The sequence below is a fragment of the Enhydra lutris genome, unplaced genomic scaffold, assembly GCF_002288905.1.
Source record: "Enhydra lutris kenyoni isolate GAN:26980312 unplaced genomic scaffold, ASM228890v2 scaffoldscaffold38, whole genome shotgun sequence".
NCBI lineage: Eukaryota > Metazoa > Chordata > Mammalia > Carnivora > Mustelidae > Enhydra > Enhydra lutris.
Genome location: NW_019154122.1, coordinates 6,912,907 through 6,929,612, shown reverse-complemented (window position 1 = coordinate 6,929,612; position 16,706 = coordinate 6,912,907). Strand labels below are relative to the sequence as shown.

The 16,706-nt window shown below is 52.5% G+C and overlaps 1 protein-coding gene and 1 pseudogene across 1 annotated transcript in view; one reads left to right on the top strand and one right to left on the bottom strand.

The window, feature by feature from the left end:
- LOC111154784 (immunoglobin superfamily member 21) overlaps positions 1-16,706 on the top strand; it is a 231,315-nt gene that overhangs the window by 186,304 nt on the left and 28,305 nt on the right. Inside the window, exon 4 of the mRNA XM_022514694.1 lies at positions 5,841-5,959. Coding sequence (XP_022370402.1) covers positions 5,841-5,959 — 119 coding nt within the window. The remainder of the gene's footprint in view (positions 1-5,840; positions 5,960-16,706) is intronic.
- On the bottom strand, positions 14,636-15,498 carry LOC111154815 (annotated as a pseudogene).

The window sequence follows — 16,706 nt, the reverse complement described above, 5'->3', positions numbered from 1 at the left end:
GAGGATGGCCTGGAGGATGGGCATCCGGCAAGGAGGGGTGGCAAGAAAGAATACAGGTGGCGAGGTTGCGGACAGAGCAGAATGGGCAGAAGGGAGAAAAGGAAAAGAGCAGATGTCTTGTCACCTGTCCTGCAACCTCCTCTCTCCTGAGAGATTGGAAGGAAGGAGGGTTAGAAGCACATATCTAAATGCCACGCATACTTTTCTCATAGAGAAAATCACTCTACCTGAAATCCTACGGGATGTGATCTATAGGCACAGAAAGCAGATCAGTGGTTGGGGGGCTGGGGGATTACAAATGGACACCAGGAAACTTGGGGAGGGGATGACAGATATGTTCATGAGCTTGATTGTGGCAATGGTCTCAATGATATCTCCATATGTCAAAAGCCATCAAATGTGTAAACTTTGTGCACAGTTTGTTTGTCAATCATACTTCGACAAAGTTATAAACAAACAAACAAAAAATTCCTTTAAGAAGCGAGGATCCCAGAGACCTGTATCAAGTAGAGGGGCAACCAGACCTAACACACGGTACTAGCCATAAGACGTGGTAGGATGAGACTTGAGTTTGTCAAGATGACCTTGATCCTAGGGCAACCTCATTAACGTCCAGCCAACTTCTTCCAAGAAGTGTGGAGACATCTAGGCAGACTGGATAGAAAGGATGTTTTATAGTCTTACAGTGTTGCTGTTGAAAAGTGTTGCCCTGTCTTCCTGGCTAGGTAGTCGTAGTCAGTGCAGACAGCGCCTGGTGCTTCTGGTGCTTAATATTTAAAAATGTAATCATGTAATGGTGTAGGGGGAAGAAACCGACAAGCGTCTACCCTGCAGCAGGCTCTGTTATGAGTGTACCGGTCTCATTCATTCATTTAGTTTTCTGATATCCGCACATGTGTCTCACTGGATCACCTGATTCCCTAACAATACAGCAAGGGAAACTCGAAGACGCATTCTGTTTCCTCCCCGTCCTGCCCTCTGTTCCCGAGTCTACCACCTCCATTCTGTGCAAATATGGGACTCTTCCCAGTGGAGAGACAAAACCACGAAAGGAGAGGCGAGCAGAGGCTGTGAAGTCGGGTCAGGTGTGGAGAATGTGAACACAACTTGCTTGGGGAACTGCAGTCAGCGGAATTGAGGGGGCCCACCAGAAGCTGGAGGAAGGAAATTTAGGAAAATAAAAGGCCATCCTGTTTTTCCCAGCAGGGAGGAAGCAGATGGCTCTCATTACCTGGGTAGTGGTGGGGCTCAGAATAGAAATGCGCTCTAGAGCGGGGAGGCGAATTCTGGTACCGGAACACTCAAACTCACCTGCCTATTGGTGAAGGAAGATCCTGGGAGCAGTGGGGGTGGGGGAGGTGGGGGCGATGGGGCCCAGAGACAATTCTCCAGCTCTGGCATCTGCCAGGCTTGGTTTCAAGTGATGGCACCGACCTGCTTCCTCTCTGACATTGGTCATATTATGTACATAGGATTGCTATATACAGAGGATTCTAGTCCATTGGACTGTGATGCCCCATTGGTTCTGAGCTAAACTCTTGAATTACTCACTGTCGCCTTGTCAACTCTCTGATGGGGTGGGATCACAGACAGAGGATCACATGATAGGCTTTGAAAGCTGGCTAGAGGCTGGCCATGTGGACAAGAAAGGAAGAGGGGTCCAAGCAGAGATAATAGCCTGGGCAAAGGCACGGGGGCAGGAACCAAATCCTTGGCATCTCTGTATTGGCTTCTCACCCCCCAAGACTCAGCATGGGACGTAGCACAGAATAGGCTTACACACTAGTGCTGGCCCTGGGCCTGGCAGAAGCCCCAGCGACCAGCCCTTGCATGGCCTAACCTGAGCCATGATGTCCATGGGGACAGCCGGTGCTCCCCCCCATCTCTGTGTCCAGTTTTTCAAAAACACAATTACATGCTCTTCAGAGCCACTGTCAGTGTTGGTAAACTCCAGCCACTAAACTGCATTACACTGATTTTGCCAGAAACCTTTGCAGTTATTAATAGTTTATTGATCGGAGCCCATTGCTGATGAGAGCTGGTCTTCTTGCTCCAGCCCCTCAGGGCCCCGCTCTCTGTGCAAGGCCTTTTATCCAGCATGCAGATCAATGCCACTCAGATCTGGGGAGAGGAGATCACCGGGCTGTTTAATCCACTTTGGAAGGCTAGCACTGAGTGCACGAGCTCAGATGAGGCGTTTGGTCCAAATCTGAGCCGTGCATTGGAAGCTACTGGGTCTGCAGGTAAGAAGGAGACTCTGCACCTGCTTTCCAGCACAGAGGGAAACAAGGTTCTCCGTGCTTACTCCACAGCCTCCTGGAAGGTTGCTGCCCAGGTACTGAATGTTGGTTGAGTACGGACCATGACAAGAAGCACCACACATGGTCGTGGGACATGCTGGTAAACCAGACAGAGGCTGACCCCGCCTTCCCAGCATTTGCGGTGCATGGCAAGGGAGGAGGATGTTAGAGAGTCACCGACATAAGTCATCAGTGACAATTTAGACAAGTACTCCTGGATCGGTTCACTACTGCTGCATAACAGGCCATCCCAACCTGGATCGTTTAAAGCAATGACCATGAATTATTGCTCATGAGTCTAGGGGTTAGCTAGGTTCATTCTCACATTTGACCTTGGCTGGAATGGCTGGGCCATCTGGGACCTCCCTCTCTCCGTGTCTGTGTGTGCTCTTGTCTACATCAGAAACTTGTTCTCAGGGAGGAAGCAGGGAGAGAGAGCAGGAGTGAGGGGAAGGGAGCGGCAAGGGGGTACAGAGAGTGTTCTTGTGAGACTTCGGCTTGGAATTTGCATACCATCACTCTTACACATCCTTTGGTCAAAGCAAGTCAAGAGGCCAAGAATGGGAAAGAGACTCCACCCCTCGATGGGAGGAACTGCAAGGTGATTGGCCAGAGACGTGGATACAGGGAGGCTCTTCATGAGGGCCATCAAGGCCATGCATCCACCACACTCACCAGGTCCAAATGGTCACTGAGAAAGTGGCCATTCCTTTGAAACTTGCAGAATGCAGCCAGGGGAAGAAACTGCAACATTCCCAGGAAAAGAGAATATTACAAGCAAGAGTGCAGAATTAAACAAGGCGCTGGGCTAAGTGTACATTTGTCACCTCTGAAGGGTCCTGGGTGGGATTCTGGAACAGAAAAGGGACAGTGGCAGAAAAACCAGGGACATCCAGAAAGAGTCTGGACTTGAGTTAATAGTGATGTATCAACATTGGCTTCTTCATCTGACATGGTACAATGGTGGTTTAAAACGTTCATAATGAGGGAAATCGGGTGAGGGATGTACGGGAATGCTGTATTCTCTGGCAACTTTCCTGTCAATCTAAAATGATTCCAAAATGAAGTTGACTTTTCAAGAAGGCACTTGGCAATGAAAGGAATGGAAAGAACACTGTTGTAGCTGGAGGAGGGCAAGGCTAAAAGGTGCTGGAGATGTGGCAGGGAGCAACCGTGGGGGCCTTGTTGGCCAGGATAAGGATACAGGTCTTAATCTTCAAGAGTGGAGAGAAGTCTGAAGGGCTTTAGGTAGGGAAGTGCCATTAATCTATTTGCATTTGAAAAGATCTGGGTTACACCTGCAGAACGGATTTGGAGGGAGATTAGCCAGGGCAGAAGAACCAGTGAAACTTCTGCCCCACATTCCAGGTGAGAAAAGTGAGGAGGGGAGGATGTGGCTATAGGGCAGGATGGGTTGGAGGTGGAGCGCCCAGGACTTGGCCACTGAGTGTGGTCGGGGAGAGGGAGCATGGTGTCCATGAGCAGGTCTGGGACAGTTGGAGGAGGTAGGGAGCCCAGAGAAGGAACAGCCAAGTCTGTACAAAGTCCTAAGGGGAAGGCTGCCTTCTTCACAAGGCACCAATCCAGGTGTCCCCTGAGCCGTCTTCTACCACCTGCCCTGTGTCACCGACACGAGTCGCCCAAACATACTGTTTATGTTACTGTCCCCTGAGCATGTCATCAACATAGCACCTAAACATGTCACCTATGTTGCTCTCCCCTAAACATGTCCGCGTGCATCCCCACATGGCAATTACCTGCACGTTTCCACCTGGGTGCCAACCCTGTCACCATTTCCTCTACATCACCTGGGTGGCTGCCAGCTACATGTGTCTCCTGGGCCTCTTTCTTTAGGGGCTGTCTCCTGAGCATGTCACCTGCACACGTGTCACCCGCACGAGTCACTTACGGTATAACTGATACCCATGAGTGTTACCGAAACATGTTACTCTAGGTGACTGTCACTCAGCAACCATGCCCAATAGAGGGGCTGTTTTTCCAGTCTAGCTGAGTTACAAGCAAACAAAATAGCTCCCGAGGGGAGACGGTCCCCTGCTGTTCCCGCTGACAGGGTGCTCTTCTGAGGGCGGGGAGGGAAGGAAGGCAGCCTCTTTCCTACGAAGTTTCCCTGATGAAAAACATCAGTTCTCCCAGTTCTTTTATGACAGTCAGTAGACCAGATGTCAACCTCTGTGTATTCTATGTAAATGAAGGTGTTTGTTTATGCTAATGTGTGGCGGGCTCTGCTCTGAGCCTAGAGCGTGGAACCCAGGCTGAGAGCTCAGGTGTGGGGGACACTGAGTCAGGAGGGAGCTGGGGGACACGGAGGCAGGAGGGAACAGAGCTGGGAGACAAAGATGGGGGTAGGGGACCTGACAGAAGAGAGTGCCTCTGAGGTTGGAGTGCGCAGCAGAAGCTGTTGGGAGCAGGTGGTCGGCTGAATAGAGAGCCAAGACGCTCACGTGGGGGTGGGAGCAGAGAGCTGAATTGAAGGAACCTCCCTCCTTGTGGTGGCGGGACCCACATGCAGAGCCTATGCCCTTCACCACCACCCTCTCCTTCCCCTACTGCCCCTTTCTGATGGGACTGAGGGACCACTTTGGTGGCTAGTGTTTCGTGACCGTGACCTCAACTGTAACCGTGACTGTGAGCTTCTTTCTATTTTGTGCTATGGTGTGACAACCTGAGACCCAAAAGCAGAGACCCCACTGCCTCTGGGTTGTGGCCAGAAGAGCCTCCCCTTTGGCTGCATGATTAGGTCCAGAGAAGGTTGGAACTTGCCAGAGGACCCAGCAATTTCCCTGATGCAGCAATGGTCTAGCCTACGTCCCTCCGGGCCACCGCACCCTCCTGAGGACCCCAGGCAGAACTAGCTCCTCCCTTCTTTGTGCTCGGATAGGCTCACCCTTTGAGGGACTGGGAGTGCTGATCTGCTGGGACAGGGGCTCCTTGGAGATGAGAAGTTTAGTGTTTCTTCTCAAGCCCCAAGGCTGGACCCAAAGGGACAGGAACTCAGTACCCAAAGAGGAATTCAAATTCCCATCCTGGGTCTTATTAGCCATATCAGTGGTGGTGGGCGAGGGGACATCTGTGCCTCCTCTAGAGCCTCAGTTTCCATATTTACGAGGTGGGAATAGGGATCCTAGGTGGAGGGTGGAGTGAGGTGACCCACTAGGGCTCAGCTTTGAGCCTGGGCCACACAGCAGGTGCCTCTCACTCCGGGCATACCCGGGGCCCTCTGGGTGGGGGGCACCATTACTGTCCGCAACTCACAGACACTGAAAAGAGCCCAGATACAACTCCGGTTGAACACACACCCCCCGACACCTTCACCTCTCCAAGTGTCGAACACAGGGCCGGACATACAGTCAGTGTTCCATAAATGTTGCTGTTCCCCCTCCCCTCAGCATAGCGCTGGAGCACGTGGTCGGTCCAGAAGGCTGAATGGTGAGGCTTGGGGACTCTTTTGGGGGTGGTGGGGGTGCTGTGCTTTCCAGGGCCCTATGACCAGCCCTCATCCTGCCCCTCTCATTCCTCCAGGCTGCCTGAGGTCCGCATCTCAGACAATGGTCCTTATGAATGCCACGTGGGTATCTATGACCGTGCCACGAGAGAGAAGGTGGTCCTGGCATCGGGCAACATCTTCCTCAACGTCATGGGTGAGTGCAGAGCCCCCCTGCCCCTGGGGTCACAGCGAGGAGCTGTGTGTGTGTGTGTGTGTGTGTGTGTGTGTGCACGCGCCCATGCACGGAGGGGCTGTCCCAGGAACCCGCTGCTGCAGTGTCTCTTGGGAGGCCGTGAACCTTCTTCTTTCCCACTCTCACCTCCAAGGAGCGAGAAGACCAGCCCTGCCAAGGTAGGACAGGTGTGGCCTTATCACTTCCTCTCAGGAAGCCCTGCTCCCAACCCTGATACCCCACCCTCGGGACAGCAGGGCCAGGCCTCATCCCTGGGTCCACATGGCCTGGGCACTTTGGAGGAGCTCTGACACTCTGACTGGGACAAATGAAGAGTTGACAGAAGAATGAGGAATGAGGGCTTCCTGAGGGGCAGCAGACCTCAGTGTCCAGGTCTGTAAGCAGGGGTGGGATGAAGGTTCAATGGATCATTCATGGACCCCCAGCTCCGGGCCCTGTGACCCAGTGAGGACACAGGGAGGGAGGAGCTGGGCAGTGTGAAGACCATTGTGGGAGCATTTTTCCAGGCTGAAGCCAAGAGCTAAGTTCACAGAAATGCCCATGGGGACAGTGCAGTGTTGGCGGGTCCCCCTCTGGGGACAGGACAATCTGGGATCCTCCCTGGGGGAGGCGATGCATACAGGCTACAGAGAGTGATCCTGAACCTGGACCTCCCCCGGCCTTTCCTGGAACATCGAAGCATCAAGTGATTGGTGAGGGTGTGCCCTGGACTCTGTGTCGGGGCCTCCTGGGGTCTGACCCTGTATCTGTGCCTCCATTTCTCCATCTGCAAGATGAGGATAGTAATGTGAGCGCCTGTCTCTGGCTGTCTGTGTCCCCACCCCAGCCTCAATTTCTCCATCTGTCAAACAAGGGCTTTGCTCCCAGCGATCTCAGAAGAAGCCTCCATCGGTGCTGACGTTCTCGTCAGGCACACTCTCCAGTTCTGCTGCCCGTGTTCCAGGGACTTGGCCCCGACTCTGGGCTCTAGCGTTCTCTGATTTTCTTATCAAATGATACTTACCAGGGAAACAAAGCTTGTCGTAGTCAGGCAATCAATGAAAGCATAAAGGCCCCATGGAAAGATACCGCTTCTGGGGAAATTGAAAACCTCCAAAGGCCAGACCTCCAGAGGGACATTGATTCCCGCAGCAGCAACACGTGGCGAGTTCTGGCTTCCTGGGGGCTGGGCTGCAGCGGGGAGGTGGCCATGCCAGGAAAACCTCCCTCTTGCAATCATCCCCTCACTGAAGAAGTGTTCTTGGTGCCTGCCCCCAGGCTGGTCACCCCAGGGAATCTGGTGAAGAACAAAACTCAGGGTGCACCATCCAGGGGCTCCCAGTCTGATGAGGGATGTGTGCATAGTCATCTATCCATCAGATATTTCTTGAGCATCTACTATGTGCTAGGTAAGGGTGTCTCCTTTGATAGGACAAGGTCCTTGGGGAATTGTATCGGGTACATGAGCCAAGCGTAAAGCACGCATAGAGGCTGTGGACAGTGCCAAATCCTGGGCAGAAAATCGGACGGGTAATGGGATAGAGGGTCTGCAGGTGGGGTGGCAGCTAGTTTGGGCGGAGGACCCGAGGAGGGCCTCTGGAGGTCTTCAGCTGTACTTTCCATGTTATGTCTATCATTCAGTCCTCGCAACCCACCCAAGGGTATGTACTAGTATTATCGGCCCCCTTCTGCAGACACAGATATGGAGGCACAGAGAAAGCAAGCAACCTGCCTAGGGTCACACAGCCAGGATCACAAAATCCTCCTGTGATAGCAGCCCAGTGCTAGGGCCAGAAACCAGGCATCTTGCCTCTCACACCAGCTGTTGCACCCCTGGAAGCAGTAGAGACACTCCCGCTGAGGCTTCTCTCTATGTGAGCAAGGACCGAGTCCTCAAAAGCCACCTCCACCAGGAAGCCCACCCTCCTCATGAATTCACTAAAGCTCCCTGAGCAGGTTGCTCTCCCCCCATGGCCTCTGTCTTCTCCTCCATACAAGGAGGATTTGTAACCAGATGGTTCTAAGCCCCCTCCTAGCTCTGACATCTGTAAGTCTGTTATCCCACCCGCTAGGCAAGGAGCCCAAGGCCTAGAGAGATCTTGTGGGACTGACCAGAACTACACAGATAGCCTGATGGTCCCAGCTGAGCAAGGCGGTGTGCTCCTGGTGGGCATGGCTCCTCTCTCTGCCTGTGGCACAGCTGGCCAAGACTTTTCTCCTCCATTCTCGTTGTCTGGGCAGCAAGGAGCTGTGGGCTTCTGGGCTCTTCCCGACAGAAGGTGGCAGCCATGTGGGATGGAGTAGAGAGCTGATGAGATCCCAGTTACTGAGCAAGAGGCTGAGGCTGTCGGGGAGACCAGGGAGGTGTTAGGAACCCCCCGCCCCAGTGGCCCCAGAGTCAGGGAAAGGCTCTGACCTCTGGAAATTCAGAGGCCTGTGGGCAGGCTTCTTACTGAAAGAGCACTCACCCATCTTGGTCAATCCTCTGACGGACCCACTGCATAGAGGTCATTGTGCCTGCTATTGGTCTCCCCAGCCCAGCTGTCCCCTGATGGGGCAAGTCCCCCCATGCTCACCAAGGCTGCAGCTGAGCCGACATCACAGCCACTGTCTGTCTCCAGCCTGTGCCTGACAGTGCGTGAGCTTCTGGCTTCTTGCACATTGTCTTATGGAATCCTGGCGACATCCCCATGAGCCAGGACATGTTATATCCCTGTTGTACGTCTAGGACACACAGGTTTGGGGCTGAATCCCAGATCCATCGTTGTGTTCATTAGCCTCTCTGGGCCTCAGTTTCCCATCTGTAAAATAGGGACAAGGGTGGCTACCCCCTAGAATAGTTGTAAGGGTTTTTTTTGTTTTGTTTTATTTTTTTTGAATGAAGTTTGCAGGGCACCTGGGTGTCTCAGTTGGTCAGGGGTCCGACTCTTGGTTTCGGCTCAGGTCATGATCTCAGGGTTGCAGGAGCCCCATATCCCGCTCTGTGCTCAGCAGGGGGTCTGCTGGAGATTCTCTCCCTCTGCCCCATCCCCTGCACTCTCTCTCTAAAATAATAAATCTTTGAATGAATGAAGGAAGGAAGGAAGGAATGATGTTTGCAAAGCACCTAGCACAGATGAGGCAGCCAAAAGTTACCATAGGTTGGACTTTATCCTCTTTAGTACCATTGTCTCGGGCCTGTGTGCTCCTGGGCACAGCTGCGGTCACTTGTTTCTTGCCGCTGGGAGTCTCATCGACCATTCATGACTCTGAGGAGCTTCAAGCCAGTCTGAGAACCACAACTTCGTGCACTGAGTCCCTGCACAGGGACCCAGCTCTGCCCTGGTTCTGGGAAGCGCATCCCTCTGCCTGCCCCCTCTTCCTGGCCTCCTGCTGAGGGGAGGAGTGAGGACAGACCCCAGCTTTGCTAACGACAGCTGCACCTACATTCTGCTGGTTCTGCCAGATCCAGAGTGTGGGTCAGGATTACTGCCATCCCCATCTCACAGATGGAGGCTGAGTCTCGGGGAAGGGAAAGGACATGCTTCAGCCTGCAGGGCTGAGGCCGTCCCCGTCCCATAGCAGCAGAGCAGCATGCCTTCCGTGGCTCACCGAGACCCAGAAGGTGGGGGGATGGGGTGTTCTGGGAGAGACGGGGGGCTGACTGTGAGGGTGTGTCCCCTGTGCAGCTCCTGTGCTCCAGCAGCCCGCATCAGCCTGGGAGGCAGAGACCTTATGGCACCTGTCGCCCAGACCCAGGCTCGGAGAAGAAGTGGCTTGGCCAAGGTGGGGCCATTCTGTGAGATGATCCCCAGGACAGAGCTCCCTGAGCCCAGTGCCCAGCACCTTCCGAGGGCTCAGTGAATAACATCTCTCACGACAAATAGGGACCATGCCGGTTACACATCAAGCACAGTTAGAAAGACTTGAAAATTGCCTGACTTTGCCTCCCCCTCCCGGACCTACTCCTTTAAATATATTTCAGGGCAGGTGTGAAGCCCTACAACCTGCTCCTTACCTTGGCCTGTGACATGGCATACACACTCATCACACGCACACACACACACACACACACACACACACACACACAACCACGCATGCAGGAGCCAACACCCTCCCTCCAAGCAAGGGGAGGCCGTTGAAAGCTGGGGTCTCCTTTGAGCGACAATGGACCCTGAGGACCGTGGCCACCAACAGTGGGGCAAGACAGCTTCCTCCTTGATTTGGGGGTCAAGGGAAACTTCCTAAGACGGTGAGGGAAAGGGAGACGAGAAACGGGGCCCATCCCACAGCCCCTGCATGCATCCCCAGCACAGCACAGTCGTGCTCCAGAGCCGGCCTCCCATCCTCTGCCAGTCAATCTGCATCTAGCACATTCTACCGCGCTGTTTCCACGGGCCTCTGGGTGCAGATCAAAATGTGAGAGCGGCTGTAATTTCACGCCTATAACATCCCCGCTATGTGGTGGGAAAAGACATTTGGGAGCCCCGTGGGTGACACCGAGGGTTCGTGCCGCACACAGTCATTAAAATGTTTTTATCCTAGCTGCAGATAAATTGTAAGCCAATTTGAAAGTTGCGTGCTGGGCCCCAGGAACACATTATACACAGTCACGGAAGGATTGCCGAGGCTCTTCTCGGGGGTGCAGGTTATGAGGGGAGCATGTTCGGGGTGCGATGTTACAATCAATTAAATGGGAGCTCACACTTCCCACCCCCGCCAGTGCCGAGAGACGCTGCTTTCCTGGTTCCGCCAGGAGGCCAAGAACCAAGGTTTCTCTGCCCCCCCCCCTCACCATACAGGCTTGCCACCGAGGGGGCCCTCTCAACCCACAGCAAAAAATCTAGGCCACTTTCCATCAAGCACAGGCTGTGTGGCCGCCACACTGTTGATCACACAACCTTCACGAGTGTCCCCCGAGACAGGCACCATCATCCCATTTCACAGAAGGAAGGAGGCTCTGCGGGCTAAGGGGGTCCCCCAAGTGAGTGAGAGCCGGGGAGGGGGTGTCCATCAGGTCTGCCCGAGCCCAGAGCTGGTGCACCTAACAGCAGCTCTGAGCTCCCAAGGGACACGTCCCCACCTTTGACACAAAGGCCAGTAATAACACAAAGGTCAAGCAAGCATGGGGGTAAAGAGGCAGGATTATGCAGGATTATGAGATGGAGCCCTGCCCGAGAACACGTGGCACTCAGAAATCCAGAGGGTTCCTGTGCCCCAGGCCCCATGGGGACCGCTCGTCCACTTCAACCCTGGGGCCCTCGATGCTCAAACCTTCTGAAAGGAGCACCCTTGGAGTCCAGCAACCCTGGGTCCAAATCCAGGTCAGTGCCCACTTGTGACATGGACAAGTCCAGTACTGAGCTGTTTTTCTAGTGAAAACATCAGAAGGGTTTTGTTGTTGTTGTTGTTGTTAAAATGGATTGGAAGGTTGCTTGGACGTCCACACGCAGGCCTTCCAAATCTCACGGATTCATTCGTCCAGCCTTCATTTGTTCATTCATATAGCAAACACTTATTGAGCATGTAGTACATTCCAGGGGCTGTTGCAGGTCATGGAATTGAGCTTCAGTAATGAGACAGACAAAATTCCTGGTCCTCGTGGACCAGACCAGGCAGGAAGGGGGGCAGACAGAACAGGGAGACCGTTGAGCCTGTGGGTGTCAGAGGGTGGTCGAACAAGGCAGAGGCAGGCCCAGCCTGGGGTAAGGGGGGTGTTTCGAACAGATGCTCCACAAGACCCTCTAAGAAGGTGAGGCCTGGGCGCATGGACTGGAGGTCTTCATGCACCTGATCCCACGCTGTCTGACTCAGCATCTGCCCAGGGCCAAGTGCAGTTCCAGGTGCCGACGATGCAGTGGAGAAGGAGGAATTCTTTGCCTCGTGGAGCTCAGGTGCCATCAGAGGAGATGGCTAGCTCACAGTACGGATGCAGGAGCCCAGGCTAATCCCGCTGCCTGATACCTCCAGGATGCCAGTAACAAATGATCACCCTGCAGGGCTGAAAGTCACAGAAATATATTCCCTCGTGGTTCTGGAGGACAGAAGTCTGAAATCAAGGTGTCAGCAGGGCTACCACCCTCTGAAAGCTCTAGGGAAGGATCATTCCTTGCCTCCTCCAGCTCCTGGTGGTGGCCGGTAGTCCTTGGCCTTCCTCTGCTCCTGGATGCCTCCCTCCAGCTCTGCCTCCATTCTCACAGGGCGGCTTCCCTCTGTGGCTCTGAATCTCTGTGTCCACATGTCCCTCTCCTAAGGACGCCGGGCATTAGATGAAGGCACACCCTGATGTACAAGGACCTCATCGGAACTTGGTTACATGTGCAAAGACCCTTTTCCTAAATAAGATCACGTTCACAGGTGCTAGGGGTTAGGACTTCAACACATCTTTCTCCAGGACACAGTGCAGCCCAGAGTAGTTGCTGAGCCAGGAGGTAGCATCAGAAGAGGATTTTGCCATCTGACTCCCATTCACATGGGGTATCCTTTGCTGAGCCTTTATGAACATGCTGCACACCGGGCTAAGGTCTTCCTAAACTAACTTATCACATAATCTCTAAAGCTCCGGGAGATGGGTGCTGCCATTTCTTTGCCAGATGAGGAAACTGATAGGTGTGTAACTTGCCAAAGACACCCAGCCAGACAGCGACAGAACAAAGGCAAAGACAACCTACACATGTACCCATTCTGCCCAACTATTATTAATATATTAATAAGCACTAAGAAAATGTTCTATCGTGGAATCCCTGTGTCTCTTCTGTAGACTTCCAAGTGAGGATGGCCAATAAAGGTAGAATTCTGGAACCCAAGGCCATCATGGCACCAAACCACACCAGGGGCCAGGAGACAGGTCCCACTGCAGAGAGCAGTTGTTAATGAACTTTGCATAGCTAACTTTTTATTTTTTTTTCAGTATGTTTTACTGAATTTTTATTAAGTGCATCTGGTGCTTTTTTTTCTTTTTTTAAAAACTGTTTTATTGAGCTATAATTCATGTAACATATAATTCATTCACCTCCAGTGTAAAATTTAATGGTTTTTAACACACTCACAGAGTTGTGCAAACACTTTTAGTTGTGCAACCAATTTTAGAAGATTTTCTAAATCTATACCCATTAGCAAGGACCCCCCCATCCCATATCCCTCGCCCCAGGCTAAGGTAGTCACCAATCTACTTTCCTTTTTTCTCTCTCTCTTTTTTTTTTTTATTAGAGAAAGAGAGAGCCTACCCATGAATGGTGGGGAGGGGCGGTGCAGTGGTGAGGGTGAATTCCAAGCAGGCTCCACACTGAGCACAGCAGAGCCCAATGCAGGGATTGATCCCAAAACCCTGAGATCATGACCTGAGCCAAAATCGAGTTGGGGGCCCAACCAACTGAGCCACCCAAGCAACCCTTAACAATCTACCTTCTATCTCTGTGGATAATAATCTCTGTGGATTTCATATGAATTTCATATAAATCACAAAATACATGGTCTTTGTGCTCTTGTGACTTCTTTCAGTTAGTGTAAGGTTTTCAAGCTTCATCCATATTGGAGTGCACATCAGTCCCTCTTTCCTTTTTATGGCTGAATGGTATTCCGTTGTATTCTACACGACATTTCTTTTTTTTTTTTTTTTTAAGATTTTTTTTTTTTTTTTTTTTTGTCAGAGAGAAAGAGAGAGAGAGAGCACAAGCAAGCAGAGTGGCAGGCAGAGGAAAAGAGAGAAGCAAGCTCCCTGCCGAGCAAGGAGCCCAAGGCAGGACTCGATCCCAGGACCCTGGGATCATGACCCGAGCCAAAGGCAGCGGCTTAACTGACTGAGCTACCCAGACGCCCCTCGACATTTCTGTTACACAGTCACAAGTTGACGGACATCTGCACTTTTCAGCTATTATGAGTAATGCTCCTGGGAACATTCACGGGCAGGTTTTTGTGTGAACGTATAGTTTCAGTCCTCTTGGGTGTATGCCAAGGAGTGGAATTGCTGGACCAAACAGTAACTCTGAGTCTAACCCTCAGAGGGACTGCAGGCGGCGGCACCATCTTGCTTTCGCTCCAGCACCCTGGGGGGTCCCCATCTCTCCAGACCCTCCCCCACTCCCACTGCCTGTCTTGTTGATTACAGCCATCCTGGTGGACGTGAAGTGGCTCTCCTTGTGGGTTTGGTTTGTGTTTCTCTAATGGCTAATGATGTTGATCGTCTTTTCATGTGCTCTGGAGCCCTTTGGATACCTTCTCTGCAGAAATGCCTTCAGATCGCAGGAGCATTTCAACTAGGTGATTTTCATCATTAAGCTGCACGCGTTCTTTATTTCAGATAGAAGGGCCTTATCAGATGTAACATTTGCATATCTTTTCCCCTTTTGTGAGTTATCTTTTCCCTTTCTTACCGGTGTCCTTTGAAGGATGAAAGGGTTTCCTTTGGAGGAAGTTCACTCCCTGCATTTATTTTCTGTTTCTTGTGCTTTTAGTGTCCTAGCTGAGGAGGCTTTGCCTGACCCAAGGTCACAATTTACTCCTGTTTTTCTCCTAAGAGTTTTAATAGTTTAAAACTCTAACATTTAGTTTTACGGCTTCTTTCTTCCTTCCTTCTCTCCGTCTGTCCATCAGTCCTTCCTTCCTTCCTTCCTTTCTCTGACACTGCCCGAAAGATAACTTTTTATTACTTTTATGTACAGAAAATTCAACAGCGTCCACTCAGTCCATATTGGTGGCCAGTCCTTTGGTGGCCTCTAGCTTTTCCAACTTGGCAATGAGAGCCACTGACTTTGGACCCAGGCCATTGCCTCCCCAGTGACGGTGGATCTCATCATATCTGTCATTGCAATCAGTCCTGATGGCTTCCACCAGCTTAACCGGAGCTCCTTTGCCTTTTCAGTTAACCTGTGTGAAGGCAACAATGGTGCAGGCCTTCCTGAGCCTGGTCTTCTGCCAGACGATGAAGTAGGGAACCCCCATCTTATGACACAGGGCAGGCAGGAAGACACCCAGCTCAGTGGGATCCATGGCAGGACCAATCACTACCAGCTGAGCCTTCTTGTTTTACACCAAGGTGGTGACCATGTTAACCCCAGCTGGAAGGACAGGTGGCCTCTTAGTGGGGACCTCCCCTTTGCCGTCAGCTTTCTTCTCAGCCCGGGTCAGCAATCTCTGCTTCTTCTCTGGCTTTGTCTCCGGTTTGTATCTGTGGGCCAGCAGTGGAGTAGCCCTTTGGCAGTCCTGAACTAGTTAATTGTAGGAGGCACTTTTAGACATTTCTAAAGTCTGGAGCGGAGTCATTTGACACAGTCGGTGAGGTCCCCAAGGGCTGGATGTTCTGTCTGATGCCAGAATTCTTGGGCCTTCTGTCAGGCAGGGGAATGACTACCTTCTTGGCCTCCTGCTTCTTCACGATGGCAGCGGCAGGAGCCACCTTCTGCCCCTATGCCTTCTTGCAGACTCTTGGACGGCTGGAGGAGACAGAAAACTATCATCTATTTCGAGTTAATTTTTCTGCGTTCTGTGGAGGAGCCCTCTGCCTCCATCAATTACGTGTGGATGTCTGGTTGTCCCTGCACCATTTTTGAACACTCTTCTTCCCCCCACTGAACTGTGTTGGCATCCTTGCTGAGAATTGATTGATTATAAGTGTGAGGGTTTATTTCAGGAGTCTCTATTCCGTTCCATTGACCTATATGTCTCTCCTTACGTGTGTTATTTCTGATGCTTTTTAAAGCCATCTGGCCATCTCCAGTCTGGCTCTGTCCCTCCCCTACTGTGTGACTTGGGGCAGCAAGTCTCCAGGAAGTCTTCCTGGGACCAGTTCCTCAAGCTTTCCCTTGAAGAGAAACTCCCCCGGGGCTGGTCAAAGCTCCCAGGGGAAAGAGCCTACTTCGTGTGACAGAACTGAGCTCACATCCATGAGGCCAGGCCAGAACTAGGATTTCTAGAGATCTGGGACTCTGCTTTCTAAGACCAGATTCCTGAACCTTATCCTCTGGACACCCAGCCTGGTGCTCCTCTCTAGAAAAAGGAGCACGTTCCCAGGACCAGTAATTGGAATGTCAAGGACCTCTCGTGACCTGGGAAGGAGAAAAGTCTGTGGCTCCAAGGGGGATGGGAGATCTGAGGGCTGAGGGCAGAGCCTGTACCCCTCAAAGACCTGGTGTTGCCGCCATTGGCCTGAGCAGAAAGAAGAAACACAGCTCTGCCTGTAAAGGATGCTAGCGGGAAAGCAGGTGCCAGCTTGCAGACCTCTTTTGAGATGCTTGCCTGTGTGCAGGACGGCCATGGGGAGATGTGCATCTCCCAGGCAGATCCAGCGTGTGCCCTGAGTATGTGGCAGTCCAGGAGACAGCTTAGGTCCATGGAGGGAGGCCGCTGGTCTGAGAATCCCTGGGGCACCCCAGGCAGGGTAGCTGGGAGGCGAGACTCAGGGCTGCCACAAAGCCCTCTCCACAGCTCATGATGTCTGCTGGGTGGGTAACGATCGGCTCATTGCTCGTCTTGGAGCCTGAGTGGAGGAGCTGCCTGCTGGGCTCACACTATATGAACTGGCCCCAGGCGATTGCAGTGGCCACAGGCTCTGGGGAGCAAGGCTGCTTTCGAGACAAGGAGGAGGAGATAGGGGGCAAGTTGGGATCTAAGCTGGAGCCACAGAGGAGTTTGGGGTGCTGAGGGGGAGGGGGGAAACCCAAACTTCCACCTCCCACCCTAGATGCCCCCCAGGGTCCAGAGGACCAGGCCTGGGCACTATTGTTTCCCAAGCAAATGTCCGGCAGGCCCACCT